This window comes from Podarcis liolepis (genome assembly GCF_965112155.1).
Source record: "Podarcis liolepis genome assembly, chromosome: 1".
NCBI classification, from domain to species: Eukaryota; Metazoa; Chordata; class Lepidosauria; order Squamata; family Lacertidae; genus Podarcis; species Podarcis liolepis.
In genome coordinates this window covers 125,842,830-125,863,271 of record NC_139554.1, presented here as the reverse complement: position 1 = coordinate 125,863,271, position 20,442 = coordinate 125,842,830, and the positions used below count along the sequence as shown (strand labels likewise).

At 43.1% G+C, this 20,442-nt stretch overlaps 1 protein-coding gene across 2 annotated transcripts in view; it reads left to right on the top strand.

Moving 5' to 3' along the window:
• PLCL1 (phospholipase C like 1 (inactive)) overlaps positions 1 to 20,442 on the top strand; it is a 196,614-nt gene that overhangs the window by 152,214 nt on the left and 23,958 nt on the right. For both annotated transcript variants that reach the window (XM_083467622.1, XM_083467621.1), the window contains exons 2-5: positions 2,138 to 4,609; positions 8,479 to 8,682; positions 13,154 to 13,229; positions 19,627 to 19,736. In XM_083467622.1, the coding sequence (XP_083323748.1) occupies positions 2,138 to 4,609; positions 8,479 to 8,682; positions 13,154 to 13,229; positions 19,627 to 19,736 (2,862 nt within the window). The remainder of the gene's footprint in view (positions 1 to 2,137; positions 4,610 to 8,478; positions 8,683 to 13,153; positions 13,230 to 19,626; positions 19,737 to 20,442) is intronic.

The following is a 20,442-nucleotide window of genomic DNA, read 5'->3' as shown; positions in this document are numbered from 1 at the left end:
GAGAGAGGTTGGGGTTGGCCTAGGGTGTGGTTGTTGGTTTGTGATTGGCTGTGGTGATCTTTGCTTTCGTGTGTGAGTGGGGTTGGTGGGTGTTTTGGATCAGGTTAGCCATATTGATTTGTATGCTGTTGGTGGATTATTGTCAGTGTCTTGTTGGGCTGTGTGTGTGATAAAGAGGAACCATACCGGGGTGAAGGCATCTTCTTCTGTTTGTCCCCGTGGCAGTTTCAGTTTATTGGTTAATTTTTCTAGTAGGGCTGTTTCCCATACTATTTGGTACCATTGGTCTATGCTTACTCCTGACAGGTCTCTCCAGTGTCTGGTTATGGTGTTTCTGGCTTCTGAAAGTAGGCCTTGTTGACACATAGTAAAACTCCTGTGTCAAAGTCAGTGGATTCTCACAATGCTTTAACATTTCTCAGGTGTTTATTTTCTGATTAACCATTTGAAAGTGGGAAGATTTTACATTGGGGGAGCAGGATTGTAAGCCTCCAGGTGTTTGGAGCTGCAGCCCCTATCCTCCCTGACCATTGGCCATGTGCTGCGGTTGATGGGAGTTGGGAGTCCAGCAACATCTTCCATACCTGCTGAGCATTCTCAAAACTCTGTTACTCAGAGACTGTTAATAGATGAGTTCTAAAGCCGGGACTTGCCTGGTCTTTCACAATAGACTGATATGCTACCCAGTGCCTACATAGAAGTCATATTTTATGGGGGCCATTGTGTGTTTCAAGGGGGAATTTGTTGTGGGTCATTGACGCCCACATGACTGGATTTTGAAATGACAACTGGACTCTCTTTACTCTTACTTTCTATTATTGTTGGTTATTTCAGTAGAATTGCTTTGATTCCACTTCTATTTAAATATCCTTGTAACTAAAAAAAAAAAGCTTTGCATGTCGATGGAGATTAGAGTTGTGGGTCAGCAGTGGTATGGACCAGTGCTTTTTTCTCTAAAAAAATGTTTAGGAGTACTCTCATTTTGACTCAAGAAAATCACCATTTTAAAGTTCAAATCCGGAAAAATAAATACAGTAAATGAACAAAAGTACAAAGATTCGCAAAATGTTTAGGGGTATGCATACCCCTGCATCCCCCCCCCCTGAAAAAAGCACTGGTATGGACAAACTTCTGTGTAGAATGGATTGTGGCTGGGCCACGGAAATGAGAATAAATATATATGTCATGTAACAAATGTGAACCAGCATTTTATACAACGGTTATAATTTTGTGGTTTTCTTTTGTTCATCCTTCAGGATGCAGAGCAGAATTAAAGTGGTTTGATAATGTTGGTTTTTGTCTTGATCACCTTTGGTTAACTCTGCCCCTTTGATTGCTGTTGTGCTGATAGTTATGCTACAAAAAAAAAAAAACTGTTAGTCTTTAAATTGCCCCAAGACTTGATGTATGTACTTGATGGCAGCCATGCCACAGCCGGCCCTCCTGTTGGGCAGAGTGAGGTAGCTGCTTGAGGCAGAAAATGTGAAGAGTGTAGGGAGAGTAATATCAAGGTGTTAAAAGCGCTGGGCTGTGTGTGTTCTGCACACATCCCTCAAACCAGTTCTCTGCTCTCAAGTATGGTGAAGAACACTGTCCAATGGCCAGGGTTGAAGTAGGAGCATGTGCCAGACTAGGGTTGCCATATTTCAAACAGTGAATCTGGACAAAAAAGTTATTGAGCTTTTCTTTTTTCTGCCAAAGTTGTTGAGCTTCTTTTAGTTTTGCCCATAGTTGTTGAGTTTTTGGGGGGTAAAATTGCCATTTTTGAGCTATTTTTATGGAAATACGGCAAAAATGGCACTGCCAACATGGGTTGTCATATGTCTGGCTTTTACCGGACATTTTCTCAATTTCTGCCCAGACACTGCTGCTGACTGCAGTATTCCAGTTGTATTCAGGAAAATCCGGACGTATAGCAATCCTATATGAACTTCTGTTGAGGGGTAAATGATCATCTTGTCATTCACCTCTTGCAAAATAGTTTATACCAGCCCACGTGCAGTTTAATGGACGAATGTTATTTAGTCAGTCACTTGTTGAGCGTGATAGTGACCATTATACTTAACATGTCATTTCTCTACCTACAATTTGATCTGAAGGGCATTCATTGTGTTTTGTTTTTTAAATTGTGTTGCAGGATCCTGCAAATCAAAAATGTGGACGCAAGAAAACAGTGTCCTTCAGCAGCATGCCATCGGAAAAGAAAATAAGCAGCGCCAACGACTGCATCAGCTTCATGCAGGCTGGTTGTGAACTGAAGAAAGTCCGGCCAAACTCCCGTATTTATAATCGTTTTTTTACCCTGGACACTGACTCACAAGCGCTTCGCTGGGAACCATCTAAGAAAGATCCTGACAAGGCCAAACTCGAAATTTCCGCTGTGAAAGAGGTCCGGTTAGGGAAAAACACAGAAACATTCAGAAACAATGGGCTAGCAGATCAAATTTCCGAAGACTGTGCCTTCTCTATAATTCATGGGGAGAATTATGAGTCACTGGATCTTGTTGCCAATTCAGCAGACGTGACCAACATTTGGGTGTCAGGTTTGAGGTACCTGGTTTCCCGTGCCAAACAGTGCCTGGATTTGATAGAAGGTAGCCAGGACACTCCACGTTTTGCATGGCTAAAGTCTGTGTTTGAAGCCGCAGATGTTGATGGTAATGGGATCATGTTGGAAGACACAGCTGTAGAATTAATAAAGCGGCTGAACCCTGCCTTAAAGGAGTCAAAGATCAGGTTAAAATTTAAGGAAATCCAGAGAAGCAAAGAGAAGCTAACGACCCGTGTAACAAAAGAGGAATTTTGTGAAGCATACATTGAGCTTTGCACTAGACCCGAAGTTTATTTTTTGCTGGTGCAAATATCTAAAAACAAAGAATACTTAGATGTCAATGACCTCATGCTTTTTTTAGAAGCTGAGCAAGGGGTGGCACAAGCAACTGAAGAAATGTGTCTTGATATTATTCAAAGGTATGAATTTTCAGAGGAAGGGCGGTTGCAGGGTTTTCTGGCAATTGATGGATTTACTCAGTATTTGCTGTCCCCAGAATGTGATATTTTTGACCCTGCACATAAAAATGTTGTCCAAGATATGACCCAGCCTTTATCACATTACTATATCAATTCATCTCACAATACTTACCTAATAGAAGACCAGGTGCGAGGGCCAGCTGATATTAATGGCTATGTCAGGGCACTGAAGATGAGCTGTCGATGTATTGAACTGGATGTGTGTGATGGTCCAGATAAGGAGCCCATCATCTGCAATCGTAACAGCATGACCTCACCTCTATCTTTTCAATGTGTCATTGAGGTGATCAACAAATTTGCCTTTGTTTCATCACAGTACCCTCTTATTCTTTGCTTGGGAAACTACTGCTCCATACAGCAGCAGAAGGTTATGGTTGAACAGATGAAGAAGATTTTTAAAAACAGGCTCTATACTGATATGCCACCGCAGTCAGAAGCCTACCTTCCATCTCCAGAGAAACTGAAAATGAAGATTATCATCAAAGGGAAGAAACTGCCTGATGGTGAGGATTTATTAGAGGGAGAAGTCAGTGATGAAGACGAAGAAGCTGAAATATCTCGAAGAATGTCTGAAGTGTCTGTGGAGACGCCCAAGATGACTTGGTTATGCAAGGAGCTGTCTGACCTGGTATCTGTATGCAGAGCTGTCAGATTCAAAGATTTTGAGCACTCAATGAAAAGTCAGAATTACTGGGAAATCTGTTCCTTTAGTGAAGCAGATGCTAGCAGAATTGCAAATGAGTGTCCGGAGAACTTTGTAAATTACAATAAGAAATTTCTGTCTCGAATATACCCTAGTGCCATGAGAATAGATTCCAGCAACTTAAATCCGCAGGATTTTTGGAACTGTGGTTGCCAGATAGTGGCCATGAATTATCAAACGCCAGGGCCAATGATGGATTTACATACTGGTTGGTTTCTACAAAACGGAGGATGCGGTTATGTTCTTCGACCTTCTGTTATGCGAGAAGAAGTTTCTTATTTCAGTGCGAATACAAAGGGCATAGTTCCAGGGGCCTCTCCTCAAGTTCTGCATGTCAAAATCATCAGTGGGCAGAACTTTCCAAAGCCAAAAGGAGCCTGCGCCAAGGGGGATGTCATAGATCCTTATGTGTTCCTAGAAATCCATGGCATTCCTGCGGACTGTACAGAACAGAGAACTAAAACTGTTCAGCAAAACAGCGATAACCCCATTTTTGACGAGAGCTTTGAGTTTGAGATAAACCTGCCAGAGCTTGCAATGATCCGTTTTGTTGTGCTGGATGATGATTACATTGGAGATGAGTTCATAGGCCAATGCGCTATCCCCCTAGAATGTATACAGCCAGGCTATCGGCACATACCTTTGCGCTCCTTTGTTGGAGACCTTATGGAGCATGTTACGCTTTTTGTGCACATTGCAATAACTAACCGAAGCGGTGGAGGGAAGGCCCATAAACGCAGCCTGACCGCAAGAATAGGGATGAAAACAAGAGACTATACCATGCTGCGGAATACAAGTCTTAAGATTGTAGATGACATCTTCAAACCAGCGATACATCCATTAAGAGAGGCAACTGACATGCGGGAAAATATGCAGGTAATGAAACGTACCATTTCATTCTTTTCATTTGTTTTAGAACTTGATTTAATCAACTATTTAAGTCAAAAGAACTGCTAATGATATTTTCATAACGGGGGGATCTTATCGCAAGTGATGCAACACCCTATTAGTAAATAATGTTGTAGCTCACTTAAATTGTATTCTTTCAGTGTTGTTGAATGCACAGTCCCTAAGACCCTACCTCTCAAGTGTCAATGAGCTGCACCTTATGTTAGGATGTCCTCTGCATCCCTTGTAAGTTGAAGTTCCCAACTTCCACCACGCTATCCTTGTTCTTCTGGATTTCTCTTCAACTGCCTTTTGGTCTACTACAGCTCCCACCATCCCTGATTGCTGGCCATGCTTGTTGAGGTTGAAGGGAGTTGTAGCTGAAACATCTGTAGGACAGCAGATTGAGGAAGGTTGCTTCAAGAGGGATTTTCCAGAGGTGGCAAGGCAGTCAGATTGCATGCCTGCCCCCCCCCCCGCACATACTGTCATCAGCTGTGACTCAGGCCATGCATCTGTACACATAAATGCCAGATTCCTATGACCTTCTCTTCTTTCTCCCCCCCCCCCGAAGAAGGATTGAAGAAACCAGATGCAAGTGCAAACAAACTTGTCTTGATGACGCAGCCCACTACCAAAAACATGCTAAAATCCATTGTAGTCCCTGCACACTAAGAACAGCATTCTTGTGTGCACCAGATTTGGCACTGAAAGAAGTTAGAAGTCAGAGTTTCAGTGTCTGTTTCATGAAATGTTACAGGACTAGTATTCTACTTTCTTCTGTTAATAGGAATGGTCTTCAATAAATTAAAATTTTCCACCAGGAAAAATAAAGTATATTGATGTAGGTACTACAAAGGGTTTAAAGTTTCCCATAAAAGATTAATTCATTTGTTCTATAAAACTTGGTATCCCCCCCCCCCGCCGCCGCATCCTTCTTTTCAACATGTTTTAAAGAAGAAGGGTTGAATCGCAGACATGGAACTTTTTTAATCATGTGAAAGTACATGTCTACAGTTCATGCAAACAGTTTTACCCTTACCATAATGTATAAGCAAGTGGTGAGAAAATACAGATCTTGCTACTTAAACACCTTAAAGACAAATTACATTTAGCACAAAAATGAATGAGGTTGCACTATGCATTTAGATGACAACACCCTTTGCCGTCTGTCAGAAGATGGAGAGAGCAGCTGATTTAATTATATCTAAAAGCGGTGTTTTTGTAAATTCCTGTTGGGAACTGGTTTGTAAATATGCTTGTACAGAAAAAGAGAGAGAAAAGCTCTACTCAAAACGAGAAATGTTAGTATAGCCAAATGATGGAGAGTTGCTCTTTCACTTTTATAGACTATAATTACTTTCATACACACAGATGTTCCATTCATTTTCTATCCTACTTGGATTACAATGGTATGTAGCAGAATGCAGGTTCAGTGCCAATTTGTATAATTTGGGATTGATGGGATTCAGGTGGCCTTTGGAGCAACGCAGTGTCTGTAATGGAATTTTGTACTCTCTCCAAATCTGCTACTGCTGAACTTGATAAGCAACAAAATGGTTTGTGGCAGCCGAAGAGGTTTAGGCGGCGACTAAACACATGTGTAATGGATAATAATTTAAATTAGGTTGCTACAAGGTTCATACTGCATCACACAGCATCCTTCAGTTCCCTTGTGCTTGGGAGAGAGTCTGCTGCTGTAATGTTGAACGTTTGATTGGTTTGTTCATTCCCTTGCTTCCTGGGAGTGGGGTGCTGCTGCTTATGGGGCGAGGGATTAAGAGGCAAGATGGATACAGTGCTGGGGAAACTCACCTCTTTCTCTCCTGGTAAGTGGAAGCAACCCCACTTCCAGGAAGCTAGTGTTGTGGCTCCATGCCCAGTAGGGGTGAGCTAGATCTGGGAGGGAGTTGCACCTCTTTTCCTCAGTGCTTTTTCGGAGCTATCTTTCTCAGTGCATGAAAAGGAGCTGATAGGGCATATATAATGTCCAGCTTTCTGGAAGAGTTCCCTGAAGGAAATAAATAGCTTCTCCTATAGGCTTCTTGGGTGCTAGCATACCAAGGTGTACATATCCCAGGTTTCCTTAAAAGGTAAAGGACCCCTGACAGTTAAGTCCAGTCGCAGACGACTCTGGGGTTGCGGCGCTCATCTCGCTTTACAGGCCGAGGGAGCCGTCATTTGTCCGCAGACAGTTTTCTGGGTCACGTGGCCAGCATGACTAAGCCGCTTCTGGTGCAACGGAACAACAAAACCAGAACTGCGCATGGAAACACCATTTACCTTCCCGCTGGAGCAGTACCTATTTATATACTTGCACTTTGACGTGCTTTCGAACTGCTAGGGTGGCAGGAGCTGGGACCGAGCAACAGGAGCTCACCCTGTTGCGGGGATTTGAACTGCCAACCTTCTGATCGGCAAGCCCAAGAGGCTCAGTGGTTTAGACCACAGCGCCACCTGAGTCCCCCAGGTTTGCTTAATGCCTGCTTAAAACGGAAAATTGGTTTTCATTTGTGTATGTAGTCTTCTGGTATGACTTGTAAACTGACTCCTTATGCAATGTGTCAGTCAGAGGATGCAGCTGTGCCACGATGGAAGCTTGCGTCCTTTATTGAATGCTGACAAGTCTTCTGCCTTTAACTATAGCCTGAAAATATAGGTTAAAAATACCGGGCACACATTACTATTCAGTGAGACATTAAATACACCTGACTCTAGTTTTGAGTATTTCAGGAAAATCAAGCAGATACCTTTCTATTTTTGGCTTAAAAAGAAACACAAGAGAAATATTTTAAGGCTCATTTATATGAGCACACATTTTAGGAGACAGTTCATTAAGAAAAAAAGCAAACTTGAATGCTGATAAAAATAGAATAAAATAGAGCTCAGTCTACTGCATGTTCTTGAAGAAAATTAAGCCTTGAAATCTTCTCGAGATCCCTAAGCAGGCTTGAAATCAGCATCTGATAAGTTTACAGAAATGGTGGAGCCCATGGTTCTCAGAGGGCCCTCAGCTCCTGCTTATGGCTTCCTGTTTAAAAAGTTTCCAGCATTCAAAAGAGAAGCACCAAGTGATTAAGTTGCAACCGCTGTGATTTTCATTTCCCTGGAATGCCTCTGGGGCTCTGATGTCGGACTGAGAGGCTTCCTGGGGAAATTAAGATGGCAGTTTCTCACCTGGCATTCCTTTGGCAAGCTGGGTAGCATGTTGCTGCCCCACTCAGCAGAGTATTGGGGGGGGGGGCTCACTAGGACACCATAGCAGGTCCCCTCAAACCTGGCATCAGCACTGTCTCTAAGAACCACTTCATGTATTTACAGAAATACACTTCCATGGGAAGCTTATGAAGCTGCTGTGATGTACAAAATTTGATGCGCCCCCCCCCCCGGCCCTTGTGCCACTTTCCCAAAACTGGGTGAGTGAAGTGCTGGTTTTTGGAAAGAAGGCACGAGGCTCTGGCGCCGTTCTTGAGCCCTCCCTGCGTCCTTCCCAAAACTGGGCAAGCACTAACTAGGCTTTGGGAAAGAGGTGGGTGGACTCTAGGACCCTGTCAGAGCCCTCATGCCTCCTTCTCAAAGCAAGTGGTTACTAAGTTTTGGGTCGGAGGCATTAGATTAGGTGCCTGTGTGGGAGAACCAGTTGTGCTGCTCTAAATCCGCTTCTGCCACACCCACCACTAGCATACAGTCCTCAAATAGGTGGTGAACCTTCAGTGTAATCCTCAGGCCCAAAAAGTTGGCCATCGCTCTTCTAAAGAGTCCAGTGTTCCTCATTACAGTCACAGTTAGCTCTATAAAATAAATTGGAATGATTCCCTGCCGTAAGTATAAACTGATGCTTTTATTTTTCTCAACAGAATGCGATTGTGTCTCTTAAAGAGCTTTGTGGACTCCCACCAATTACCAATCTGAAGCAGTGCATTTTGACCTTGTCCTCACGCCTTATGAACAGCGACAATGTTCCCTCAGTGGCCCTCTGTATGAAAGACAACTTCCCCTACCTAGAACCTTTGGGGACATTGACGGATGTGCAGAAGAAGGTTCTAGCGGCATACGAACTGGTATGGTGTGGTTTTTTTTTTGGTTGTTGTTGTTATCTGGTTTATATTGGAAATAACATGAGCCACCTTTGTTTCTCGGAGATTTTCATATTGGCTTATGCCTTGTGTTTCCCCAAACTCAACTTTATTTGTTTGTTTGTTTATAACGAATTTATGTAAAAATAAACATCAGCACCAAGCCTTTTAAGAAGATCAATGCCTTTCTCTGTGTAGCATCTTCTACCTTTCCCAAAGAGGTTAGAGTAGCCTCTTGACAACCTCTGGTCTGTATTGGTATCTGTCCTGTTATATATTGTAGGATACAAAATGGATGTAATGTTTTCCACTTGGAAATAAGTATTTCCCCCCCAGTTGCTAGAAGCACCAGATAACCATGTTAGTACACAAATGGGGCAATAGATGTGTGAGAAGATAGCATAATTAGTTAATTAATGAATTGAACTTATTAATCACTTTTTTAACAAAACAAACTCTAAGTGACTTACAACAATAAATCAATTAAACATAAATTTAACCAGGATAATAATAATAAAAAAGAGGAAAATCTAAAACGCATTCATCTTTTCAAAAGGCAGGACTAAAAGGTCCCACTCACTGCAGGAGGCCACGGATAATTAAAAGGAAAAGGACTAGCAGAAAAGAAATGTTTTTGCCTGATGCTAAAAAAGGTATTCAATGGTGGCGACATGCGACTCTCCCTGGGGAGTAGGCCTGGGTGATATATTGATATATCGCCCAGGACCGGTATGAGGGGCAGACCGCGATGGTGGTTTCACTCAGTGGTATATCGCTAGTGAAACCGTTACCGCTCTTGAGTCCCCCCAGCGCCTGCAGCCGGCTGCTGGAGACAGAGGGACTCAGAGCTGCGGCGGTTTCATCGGCGATATACCGCTGAGTGAAACCACTATCGCAGTCTGCCCCTCATGCCAGCACAGAGTGAGAATCTAGCTGCATCAGCCAGGCTCCGATATACAGCTTGTTCCTCCCTCCTTTTCTATAAACTGCTTGGCTGAGGAGAGCATGGCTGCCCTCACCTCAGCCAAGCCGTTTTGCGGAGCCCCCAACTTGCCACTGGCTCGCACTGGCTCTTGAGGTTAGCTGTGTAGTTCTTAGGCTTAGGAACTTGAGCCAGTATATCGTAGGATTTTAGTGGGTATTATTACTGAGGTCCAGCGCCGAGGGCCTTCTGGCGGTTCCCTCACTGCGAGAAGCAAAGCTACAGGGAACCAGGAAGAGGGCCTTCTCGGTAGTGGCGCCCACCCTGTGGAATGCCCTCCCATGAGATGTCAAAGAGATAAATTACCTGACATTCAGAAGACAACTTAAGGCAGTCCTGTTTAGGGAAGTTTTTAATGTGTGACATTTTAATGTATTTTTAATCTTTGTTGGAGTCCGCCCAGAGTGGCTGGGGAATAATATCATTATTAAGATTTGTATACCATCCTATATCCAGAGATCTCAGGGTGATTCACAGGATAAAATCACAATATAAAAACAGAAAATACATAATCAAAATAAAAACAAGAACAACCCAATAATCCGGATTCCTGATATTAAGAGACATGTACCTGAATATGGAAATGATGGTATTGATACCTGGGTTAGGGTGTAAATCTTTTAATAGGTGTCCTTTAAAATCAGTGACCCACGGATCTTGCAGCTTGATTCAGCGCAGGTTAAGTCAGAAGTTAGCCCCATATTGTTCAGTGGGGTCGACTGACTTGTAAATAGCATGTAGAGAACTGTAGCCTAATGATGTATTTGCTTGAAAGTAAACCACACCAACAGAAATTGGTTTTGTTTCTGAGCAAAACTCATATTGGATTGGACTGCAAGTGTGTGTGTGTGTGTGTGTGTGTGTGTGTGTGTGTGTAATTTCTCATTAAATACATTATAATACACTTTCTGAGTGATTGAGATTTGTGTGTATTTGTAAAGTAGTCATGTGAATACATTTTTGAAGGAAATTCGTCTACGTGGCAGTGTGTTCAGTCGTGCATGAAATGCTCCGATATTTCACACAAAGCAGATGCAGTTGCTCAGAGACCCTTAGTAATTATCTTTCTAACAATTAACTGCTTGTTTTATTGGCTTTATCCCGTATAAACAGACAAAGAGCGTTTGTCTGATTCTCATTTTTCTTTCTCTTGACAACTGTATGCCCCATAACTGATGGCTGCCATGCCGCCTTTAGAACTGGATATACAAGTCACCTTAAGTCAAAATGCTTGAACTGTAAACTGATCTTTGTTTTTATTTAATAATCCCATATACAGTCTTGCCGACAGACCATTGGATTAAATGGTCTAGTGCAGGTGCGGCAAATCTTTTTTGGAGTGAGGGCCACCTTTTGGGGGCCAAAGTTGGGTATGGTATTTTTTAGAGGGACACATTATTGGTGAGGTGGGGGGGGGGGTCACAAAAACCTTTCGACATCACAGAATCACATCAAGGGGTATGTGGGAGTAATCAATAAATAAATATATGGGCCGGATTCAACTAACACAGTGCACTAGTGAAAGATAGCCTAATGGGGCTTCCCCCCTCTCCTCCTGCCCCCTGTACTAGGGAGATTGTTTTGTCTGGCAAGCAGAAATGCTTGCAGTGATGTAACAATCAAATTAGTGTGACATTGAATGCCACCCTGTAAGAGAGAGAGAGAGTCTATATGTATATGTATGTTGTTGTTTAGTCGTTTAGTCGTGTCCGACTCTTTGTGACCCCATGGACCAGAGCACGCCAGGCACTCCTGTCTTCCACTGCCTCCTGCAGTTTGGTCAAACTCATGCTGGTAGCTTCGCGAACACTGTCCAACCATCTCGTCCTCTGTCATCCCCTTCTCCTTGTGCCCTCCATCTTTCCCAACATCAGGGTTTTTTCCAGGGAGTCTTCTCTTCTCATGAGGTGGCCAAAGTATTGGAGCCTCAGCTTCAGGATCTGTCCTTCCGGTGAGCACTCAGGGCTGATTTCCTTAAGAATGGATAGGTTTGATCTTCTTGCAGTCCATGGGACTCTCAAGAGTCTCCTCCAGCACCATAATTCAAAATCATCAATTCTTCGGTGATCTATATCTATATCTATATCTATATCTATCTATATCTATATCTATATCTATATCTATATCTATATCTATATCTATATCTATATCTATATCTATATCTATATCTATATCTATATCTATATCTATATCTATCTATAAGCTGCACACACAGAGAGATATGTAGTCAACTTTTGGGTGCCACAGAAAAACCTTTCAGTAGGTCTGCTCTGGGTAAAAGTTCCTCATTATGAAAGTGTTGGGGTTTGGGTTGTAAAACTTCACACAATGCACATTGCTTTTGCTTTGATGCCTGCTGGGTTGTGTTTGCATGGAATGTCACTAAGCAAGAATTGGGGATGCCTTTTAGATGTTTAAAGGAGTGCACTGTCCACTTTCCCTCCCATTAACTGCATAATTTAATAAACATTCTTTAAGGGTTACTTTTGTTTTGTTTTTTGGTATTCACAGTTATTTGAGATCTTGTGCCTCCCCACTGTGCAAACTCAGTACCGGTGCTTCCATTCAGCATTATTTAAAAAGGTGTCAAAGTGTAGCATGACTCCCCCTCCCCCATGAAGTACTGTGAAGTTTGATTTTTTTTTAAACTTTACCTATGATTAATTCTTTGGAGGCTCTGCACTCCGGGTCTTCTCAGTGATAAAAATCACAATTGTCCCTGCTTTTAAATGAGAGCTGAGTGGAAACAGCATCATGTCGGCTCTCTCCTTATTCCTCATCCATTGTGTGGGAATGGGAAATGGTGGGCCCTAGACTCTTACCTTGGAGGGCACAAGGAGAAGGGGACGACAGAGGATGAGATGGTTGGACAGTGTTCTCGAAGCTACAAACATGAGTCTGACCAAACTGCGGGAGGCAATGGAAGACAGGAGTGCCTGGCATGTTCTGGTCCATGGGGTCATGAAGAGTCGGACACAACTAAACGACTAAACAACAAAGACTCTTACCTTACACTTGATGCTCACAAATGCGTCACCTAACAGTTGGATGACACATTTGGCAGCATCATGAATGAGATAAGATGCAGTTGATTGCTGAACACCATGGAGGTTCACGTGGAAGTCCTGCTGATTTCAGTGAAACAACTCCAAAGTTCAGTATATGCATGATTGCAACTGGAGAGACAGCTTTGCTCATTTGGAAGTACCCAAGGCATTGATGTCCTTAAGCTTGTAATTGTCTGTCTCCTGCCTTCATTTCCTCCTGACATTGTATCTTGCATTTCCCCCTGCCTGTCAAGATAATGCCTAATTGACATAAACTGTTCAGTGAATCTCCCTTATCATTTTTTTCTGTTACAAAATGGGGAGCGTTTTAGAGGAGTGAATGAATAAGGGCTTTTCGACATAGGGATTCTGGCCTGAGAGGCAAAGCTAATAAAAGCAACTTTTCTTGTTTTATTTTCCCTGACAGATGATTCAAGAAAGCAGATTCCTTATAGAAACGTCAGATGCTGTTTACGACAAGATAGTTCAGTGCCAGAAAGCAGGTAACCTTCTTTCAGTTTTAAATATACTCAAGAGACTTCCTTGGCAATAATCATCCCAAATATTTTTCCATTCTAGCTCTTGCCCATTAAGGATACAATATCCCTCCTTGCTGCAGGAGGTGGGAGCAGGGTTGTGCTGATGGGGACTGGTGGGAGTTGTAGTCCAAAGATTAGGGTTCAACTGCACTGGCTATCAATTAGTTTCGGGGCCCAATTCAAAGTGCTGGTTTTGACCTATAAAGCCTTAAACGGCTCAGGACCACAATACCTCAAGGACTGCCTCTTCCCATATGAACCTACCCGGACCCAGGGATCATATTCTGAGGCCCTCCTTTGTGTGCCGCCTCCTCGAGAGGTTCGGAGGGTGGCAACACGAGAACGGGCCTGCTCTGCAGTGGCTCCCCGTCTGTGGAATGCTCTCCCCAGGGAAGTTTGCCTGGCACCTTCATTATACACCTTTAGGTGCCAGGAAAAACGTTCCTTTTTAACCAGGCCTTTGGTTGATCTGATTGACACCCTATAGCCTTTTAAAATGCTGCTCTTTTTTTGGGGGGGGTGTTATTGGGTTGTTGTTTTCATTTTGATTATATATATATATATATATATATATATATATATATATATATATGTTGATCTTTTCTGTGAACCGCCCTGAGGCCTCCGGGTACAGGGTGGTGTATACATTCAAATAATAATACAGTGGTACCTCGGGTTAAGTACTTAATTCGTTCTGGAGGTCCGTTCTTAACCTGAAACTGTTCTTAACCTGAAGGACCACTTAACTAATGGGGCCTCCTGCTGCTGTTGCGCTGCCAGAGCACGATTTCTGTTCTCATCCTGAAGCAAAGTTCTTAACCCGAGGTACTATTCTGGGCTAGCAGAGTCTGTAACCTGAAGCGTATGTAACCTGAAGCATATGTAACCCAAGGTATCACTATAATAATAATAATAGTAATAATAATAGGGGAGGCTGTTATTGGGAAGCTAGTCCAACATCATCTTCTCACAGTGACCAACCAGAATGCCCATGGGATTGTCCATTCATAGCACTGCCCCACTCTCATTGAACAGGTCAGATATGGTCTGTAATACTGAGAGGGGACACAGAGGATTCAAGAAATTAAATGCCAAAGGAGTTTAAAAAGGAACGTTCGGAAAATGGCAGGGCAGGTTTTCCCACATCATGAAAGGTGGCACGAGTGCTTCCATACCCCCAGGGCTCCTGTGGTAACTTTAGAGAACCATGTGGTGGTGTAGTGGGGGACCAGCACTGCGCTCCTTGTTTCAGAACACATCACATCACTGGAATTTAGCAGAGGGGAAGTGGCATGGAGGGCTCAGGACTGTGCTGGCACGGCATGGCCGAGCCAATCTGATACTCTTGCCATTGCTCAACACCTCCCTGTTCCCCTTCTCGCTCTGGGAAGTGCAAGCGATGGGCTGCTCTCCGAAGCCGGGAGAACAGCGGTGCCCCAAGTACTACTGTGTTGTACAGGAGGAAAAACCTCTGAAATAGTATCCGAGTGTGTAAAAGCAGCTACTTAAGCTGTGCATTTTAAGCCCCCGCCTTCCCTACAAGCATGCACTAAGGTCTCTTTCACTGAAATCAATGAGACGGGAGCATTTAACTATGGCTGTTTGATCCATTATCCTTGCATTGAACTAATTGTCCGGAAAGGTACAGCTTTTTATGATGGCAGAAAATACAGTCATAAAATAAGTGGGCAGGGTGCGGGATTACTTTTGTCACACAGGCATCCTAGGATTGGTAAATGGTTATGGTGGTTGTCACTTTGTCTACAAATGGGAGGGCTTACAGAGCAAGGCTTTTAACTAATGCCACAAGTTCTGGGCAAATTTACATTAAAAAGGAAAGCATCAAAATTACTTCCAGTAAACTCCATGCATCCTGAAGTGTGATATTCTTTGACGTGTGATATTCTTTCTGGAAGGGGGTGAGTTTTGATTACTCTGAGATGAACAGCCTGCGGTTTTTCATAAGCACAAGCTCCACTTGCGCATGGTGGGCCAGTTCTGGATCCAGCTCTTTGTCGGGATTCAGTTCCCCACCCCTGCCGTAATATGGCCATCAGTGCAAACTTTTCTCATAACCTACATCTCCCATACAAGTTTATCTTCTTGCTCCAGACTCAAAACCCCTGGAGCAAAGCAGAGCACAAGACGATGTAGGTTATATGATCTGTCTTGGGGAAGTATGTATTGATGGTTGTATTCAAGAATAACAGCAGTCCAAAATGAAACATGTGCACAATAATATTATACAGTAGCCCATAGAACATCTTATAATCTCAAAGTATGATATCCTAGAGAGAACATCTTCCGGCTTTAAAGCATCCTATCCATATCACAGCGCCTTATTCAATTTGTTTAAAGTTTCATTGTCAAAATCATTGATTGTAAGAAGAAAAAATAGACAAGGTCGGCTGTGTGATCCATAAATTTCAAACATATGAGCATCATAAGAAGAAAACCAATTTAATTGGATATTTTTCCAGCCGGAAGAAAATGTGTTTATTTTCATTGTTTCTAAACCTCTTTTCAGGTTTTTTTTTTGTGTGTGTGTTTGTATTTTTTTGAAACAATTTTCTCCGTTTTTATGATATGACTGAAAATCGCCTTGAGACATGTGTTAAATGCGATTCATAAATGAATAATAAATTTGGTGGGTGGGATAGCAGTCTGATTGGCGTTTAATAGCTGGTGTAGTACACATTCACTTCATGCGTTCTGAGTTATAGAGAAAAATCCAAAGGGTTCTGTGGATTGCTCTCTAATCCAGGCATCCCCAAACCTGGCCCTCCAGCTGTTTTGGGACTACAATTCCCATCATCCCTGACCAGTGGTCCTGTTAGCTAGGGATGATGGGAGTTGTAGTCCCAAAACAGCTGGAGGGCCGAGTTTGGGGGGTGCCTGCTCTAATCCCTCAGCCTCACAGCCAATGCCTTAGGTCACAAGCAATACTATTCATTCATTTGAAATGTTTATAGCCCACTCTTCATTTGAAGGTCCCAGGGTGGGACTAAGGTACCTTCCCTCTGCAACTGCAGAAGGCACTTGCTGAAGTCTTAAGGACAGGAGGAGTTTTCCTTAGCACAGACTGGTTAAATAATTTTTTGAAACCATATTGGTATTTAAATGGTGTTACTGTAGTATGAGCCAAGCAGGCTAAGTACCGCATTTTTCGTTCCATAAGACGCACCAGACCATAAGACGCACCTAGTTTTTGGAGGAGGAAAACAAGAAAAATAATATTCTGAATCTCAGAAGCCAGAACAGCAAGAGGGATCGCCGTGCAGCGAAAGCAGCTATCTCTCTTGCTGTTCTGGCTTCTGGGATAGCTGCGCAGCCTGCATTCGCTCCATAAGATGCACACACATTTCCCCTTACTTTTTAGGAGGGAAAAAGTGCTCTTATAGAGCAAAAAATACAGTAATTTTTTCTGTGAGCATCTCTTAGCTCTGCTTTTGAATCTGACAACAAAGATTCTCACTTGGGGGTAGGGAGCCAACTGTCAAACCAAAGTGGTGAATGATTTGTTCTGCCTGTTGTATCTAGATGACCCAAAGCCTTACTTCTTCTGTGAGTGTGTGCGCGCATGTCATCTGTTTTAGAGATTACCTCAATTAGAAAGTATCATCAGCTTAATTAAATTGATTTTAGAAGTAATCTAGTTAAAGCAGCACAAACCTCAGTAACAGTCTTGCTTACTTTGTTAAAACCTTGTTTAAACAGAGCTTATTCCATTTAGTAACTGGATTAATATTACTAAAGCAACTGAATGAGATGAAGCCCATATAACTAAGGCTCAAATTGGTTTAACTGCATTCAATATTTTTTCCACTGACACAGCCGAATTAAGGTAATTGTGTTATTTTGCTACAGCCTATCTGCATTTAATTCTTTGCAGCTAGGTCCAAGGTCCTCTACTTGTACAAAAACATGCAAACAAACAAATAAACATTTCTTTCTCTGAGAGGAACAATCGCATTACTGTGCACAGGGGAATTGCCGGTAGCACAGCTAACTGGAGCTATACATCTTCATCATGATAATTCTGGTGCCTTTTCACCAGTGTGTTCTGTTTTACTAGATACACTGCATGTGTCTATGGATGCAAGCCAGAGTTGGTTGCCCTATTCACAGATGCTCATATTCCCTACCTGGAGCGTTCCCATGGCAGCATACCTTTGCCTACCAGTTGCTGGGAATCTCAGGTGGGGAGGGTGCTGTTCTTGTGAGAGCAGAGTGCTGGACTAGTTGGACCTTTGGTCTGATCCAACATGGCTCGTCTTATGGCAGAGGAAATACCGTATTTTCCCGTGTATAACACGTATAAGATGCCCCTGTTTTGGGGGGGACTCCAAATCTCCAAATTAAGAAAAGGGGGGGGGGATTGCCCAGAGTTGTTGAGCTTTTTTGGGGGGGGGGCAGATTGCAGAAAATTGCTCATTCATCTGACCTATTCTGACACTCGCATGCATCACAAGTAGCCGCTGACAATCTCCAGCTTGTCTTATACACAGAAAAATGCAGTAACAAACAGGGGGTCTATAGGAGTACACATTGGACTGAGACCAATTTCCTCATACAGAGTGGTCCAACAGGTGCAACCCTCTTATGAGGTATTTATCATATGAATTGATGGGCGGCCATAACTCCCTTGGCCGGATTATTTATTTACTTAATAAATGTGTTCGTTGCTTTATCTTGCCCAAGGCAACCCAAAGTGGCAGGCAGGCAGGCAGGCAGGCAGGCAAAAAACTCCACATAGGTACATTAAAACCAAGGGGGGAGATACATTAAACACCTCCCACCCACTTCTAAAAGGCCACATATAAAGGCCAAAAGCTTGGTTTTAGAGAAAGTTTTTTGCCTGGTGCCTAAAGATATATAATCATGTTACCAGGCAAGCCTCCCTGGGAAGAGGCACAAACAGGGGGCCACTGCAGAAAAGACCCTTTTTTTGTATTGCCACCCTCCACACCTCTTGTGGAAGGAGAACATGAAGAAGGGTCTCAGATGATTTTTGCAGAGTCTGGGTTGGTTCATATGGGGAGAGGCAGTGCTTGAAGTATTGATGTCCTGAGCCATTTAAAGCTTTATTGGTCAAAACCAGCACTTCGAATTGGATCCGGAAACTAACTGACATCCAGTGCAGTCAGCCATGGATTGGTGTTATATGCTCAAACCATCTTGCCCCGGCAAGCATCCTGGCCACTGAATTCTGCACCAGCTGAAGTTTCCAAGCCATCTTCAGAGGCAGCCCCCTGTTGCAATCATCATTTGTATGGGAGTGTGGTTTTGCCCACTGTGCTCACCTAAATTGCCCCAAGGAGCCTGCCTCTTCCAGTAGTGGCCCAGGTACTGCTTTGAGGTGCATGCTTTAGTGAGTATGAACCGGAACTAAATGTTAAGCTACTGCTCATGGTTAACAGTAAGCATCTCCGGGATATCCTTCCTCAAATTCCCTTTGGAATATTCTCAGGAGGAGTTGAGAAGAGGCTTGGAGAAACATTGCCTGCTGTGGTTATGTTTGTTTGTTGTTTTTGCCACTATTCCCTTGCTACCTCTTTGACCATGTGGGATACGGGTGGCACGCACCGTGGTCTAAACCACTGAGCCTCTTGACTTGCCAATCAGAAGGTTGGTGGTTCGAATCCGCACAATGGGGTGAGCTCCTGTTGCTCTGTCCCAGCTCCTGCCTACCTAGCAGTTCAAAAGCACACCAGTGCAAGTAGATAAATAGGTACCGCTGCGGCGGGAAGGTAAAAGGCTTTCGTGCACTCTGGTTTCTGTCACGGTGTCCCGTCGTGTCAGAAGTGGTTTAGTCATGCTGGCCACCTGTCCCGGAAAGCTGTCTGTGGATAAATGCTGGCTCCCTCGGCCTGAAAGCGAGATGAGCGCCACAACCCCATAGTCACCTTTGGCTGGACTTAACTGTCCAGGGGTCCTTTACCGTTTTACCTTCATTGACCATGTGGAAACGGTATGATTCATGGATGCTTTGTTGCTATAATGAATTATATATTTCGCTAGTATGCAAGGCTGCATGCTTCCTCTGCTAAGAGCTCCATTGAACGCAGTGGAAATTGCAATTCCACAGGATTGCATAACCATCCCTGTTTTGACACGCAGCCTGGGGAAAATGTCTTGGATTACATCTTCCCTGAACTTTGACCAACTTTGCTGACTGGGTCTGGTGAGAGTTGTAGCCCCAAACATCTGGATGGCATGAGGAGGATGGTGCACATATACTGTGTATATAAATCCTCGTGGGGCACAGTGAACCCATAAATGTGGGTTGTTGTTGTTTAAATATATAACTGCATTTCCCTCAATGTCTTGTCCTTTGTTCATGTGCCAAATATATTGTTAGGAATGGAACTGCATGAAGAGCTTCATGACCTGGGAACAAAGGAAGGCTTGAAAGGAAGGAAGCTCAGCAAAGCCATTGAGAGTTTTGCATGGGACATCACTGTGTTAAAGGTAAGTAGAAAAGTGACACATTTCCTTCTCTAGAGAATCTAGGTCTGAAACTTCTGCTTACATTGAACAGGAAAAGTATATTGAATATTAACATGATGGCAGGAAAATGCTGATGTATGACAATCATAAAGAAGAGGAGCATTTCATTACATTAAGAGATTAAAGCAATCCTTAGTCAAATAAAATTTAATAAGATTGGTTGTAAGCATTTTATAGTCTGTGGAGTTCTTTCGTTTTTCTTTGGCTTCAGGGGACAGCCAAAAGTAGATTTGTCCTTTCTGTGAGACAGAATTTATTCCAGTTGCTGGGGATTGCTGTTGTGTTCATGTCCTGTTTACAAGCTTCCCTTAGGCTGGACTAGATGGGCCATTGGACTGAACCAGCTGGCTAATCTTATGTTCTTAAAATGACTACAGGTTATATCCAAAGTAACACTATGTCATGGTCTTTTTGGCATAAGGTTTTCTACTAGCACAGTGCGACTTGTTGTTGCTCATCGAAAGAGTGCACGTTTTGCATGAAGTAAAGATCCAGACTAAGGCTTTGTCCCTATGCACATTTACCTGATAATAAGACCAATGGAAAACCAGTGGGACTTGCTTTTGAGTTGACATGACTAGGATTGTCCTGTAAGTTAGTTGTACTTTTGCTCTATTAAAGTCCAATAGGGCTTCGGTTAGTCTCATTGTTCCATTGGTTTCAGTTG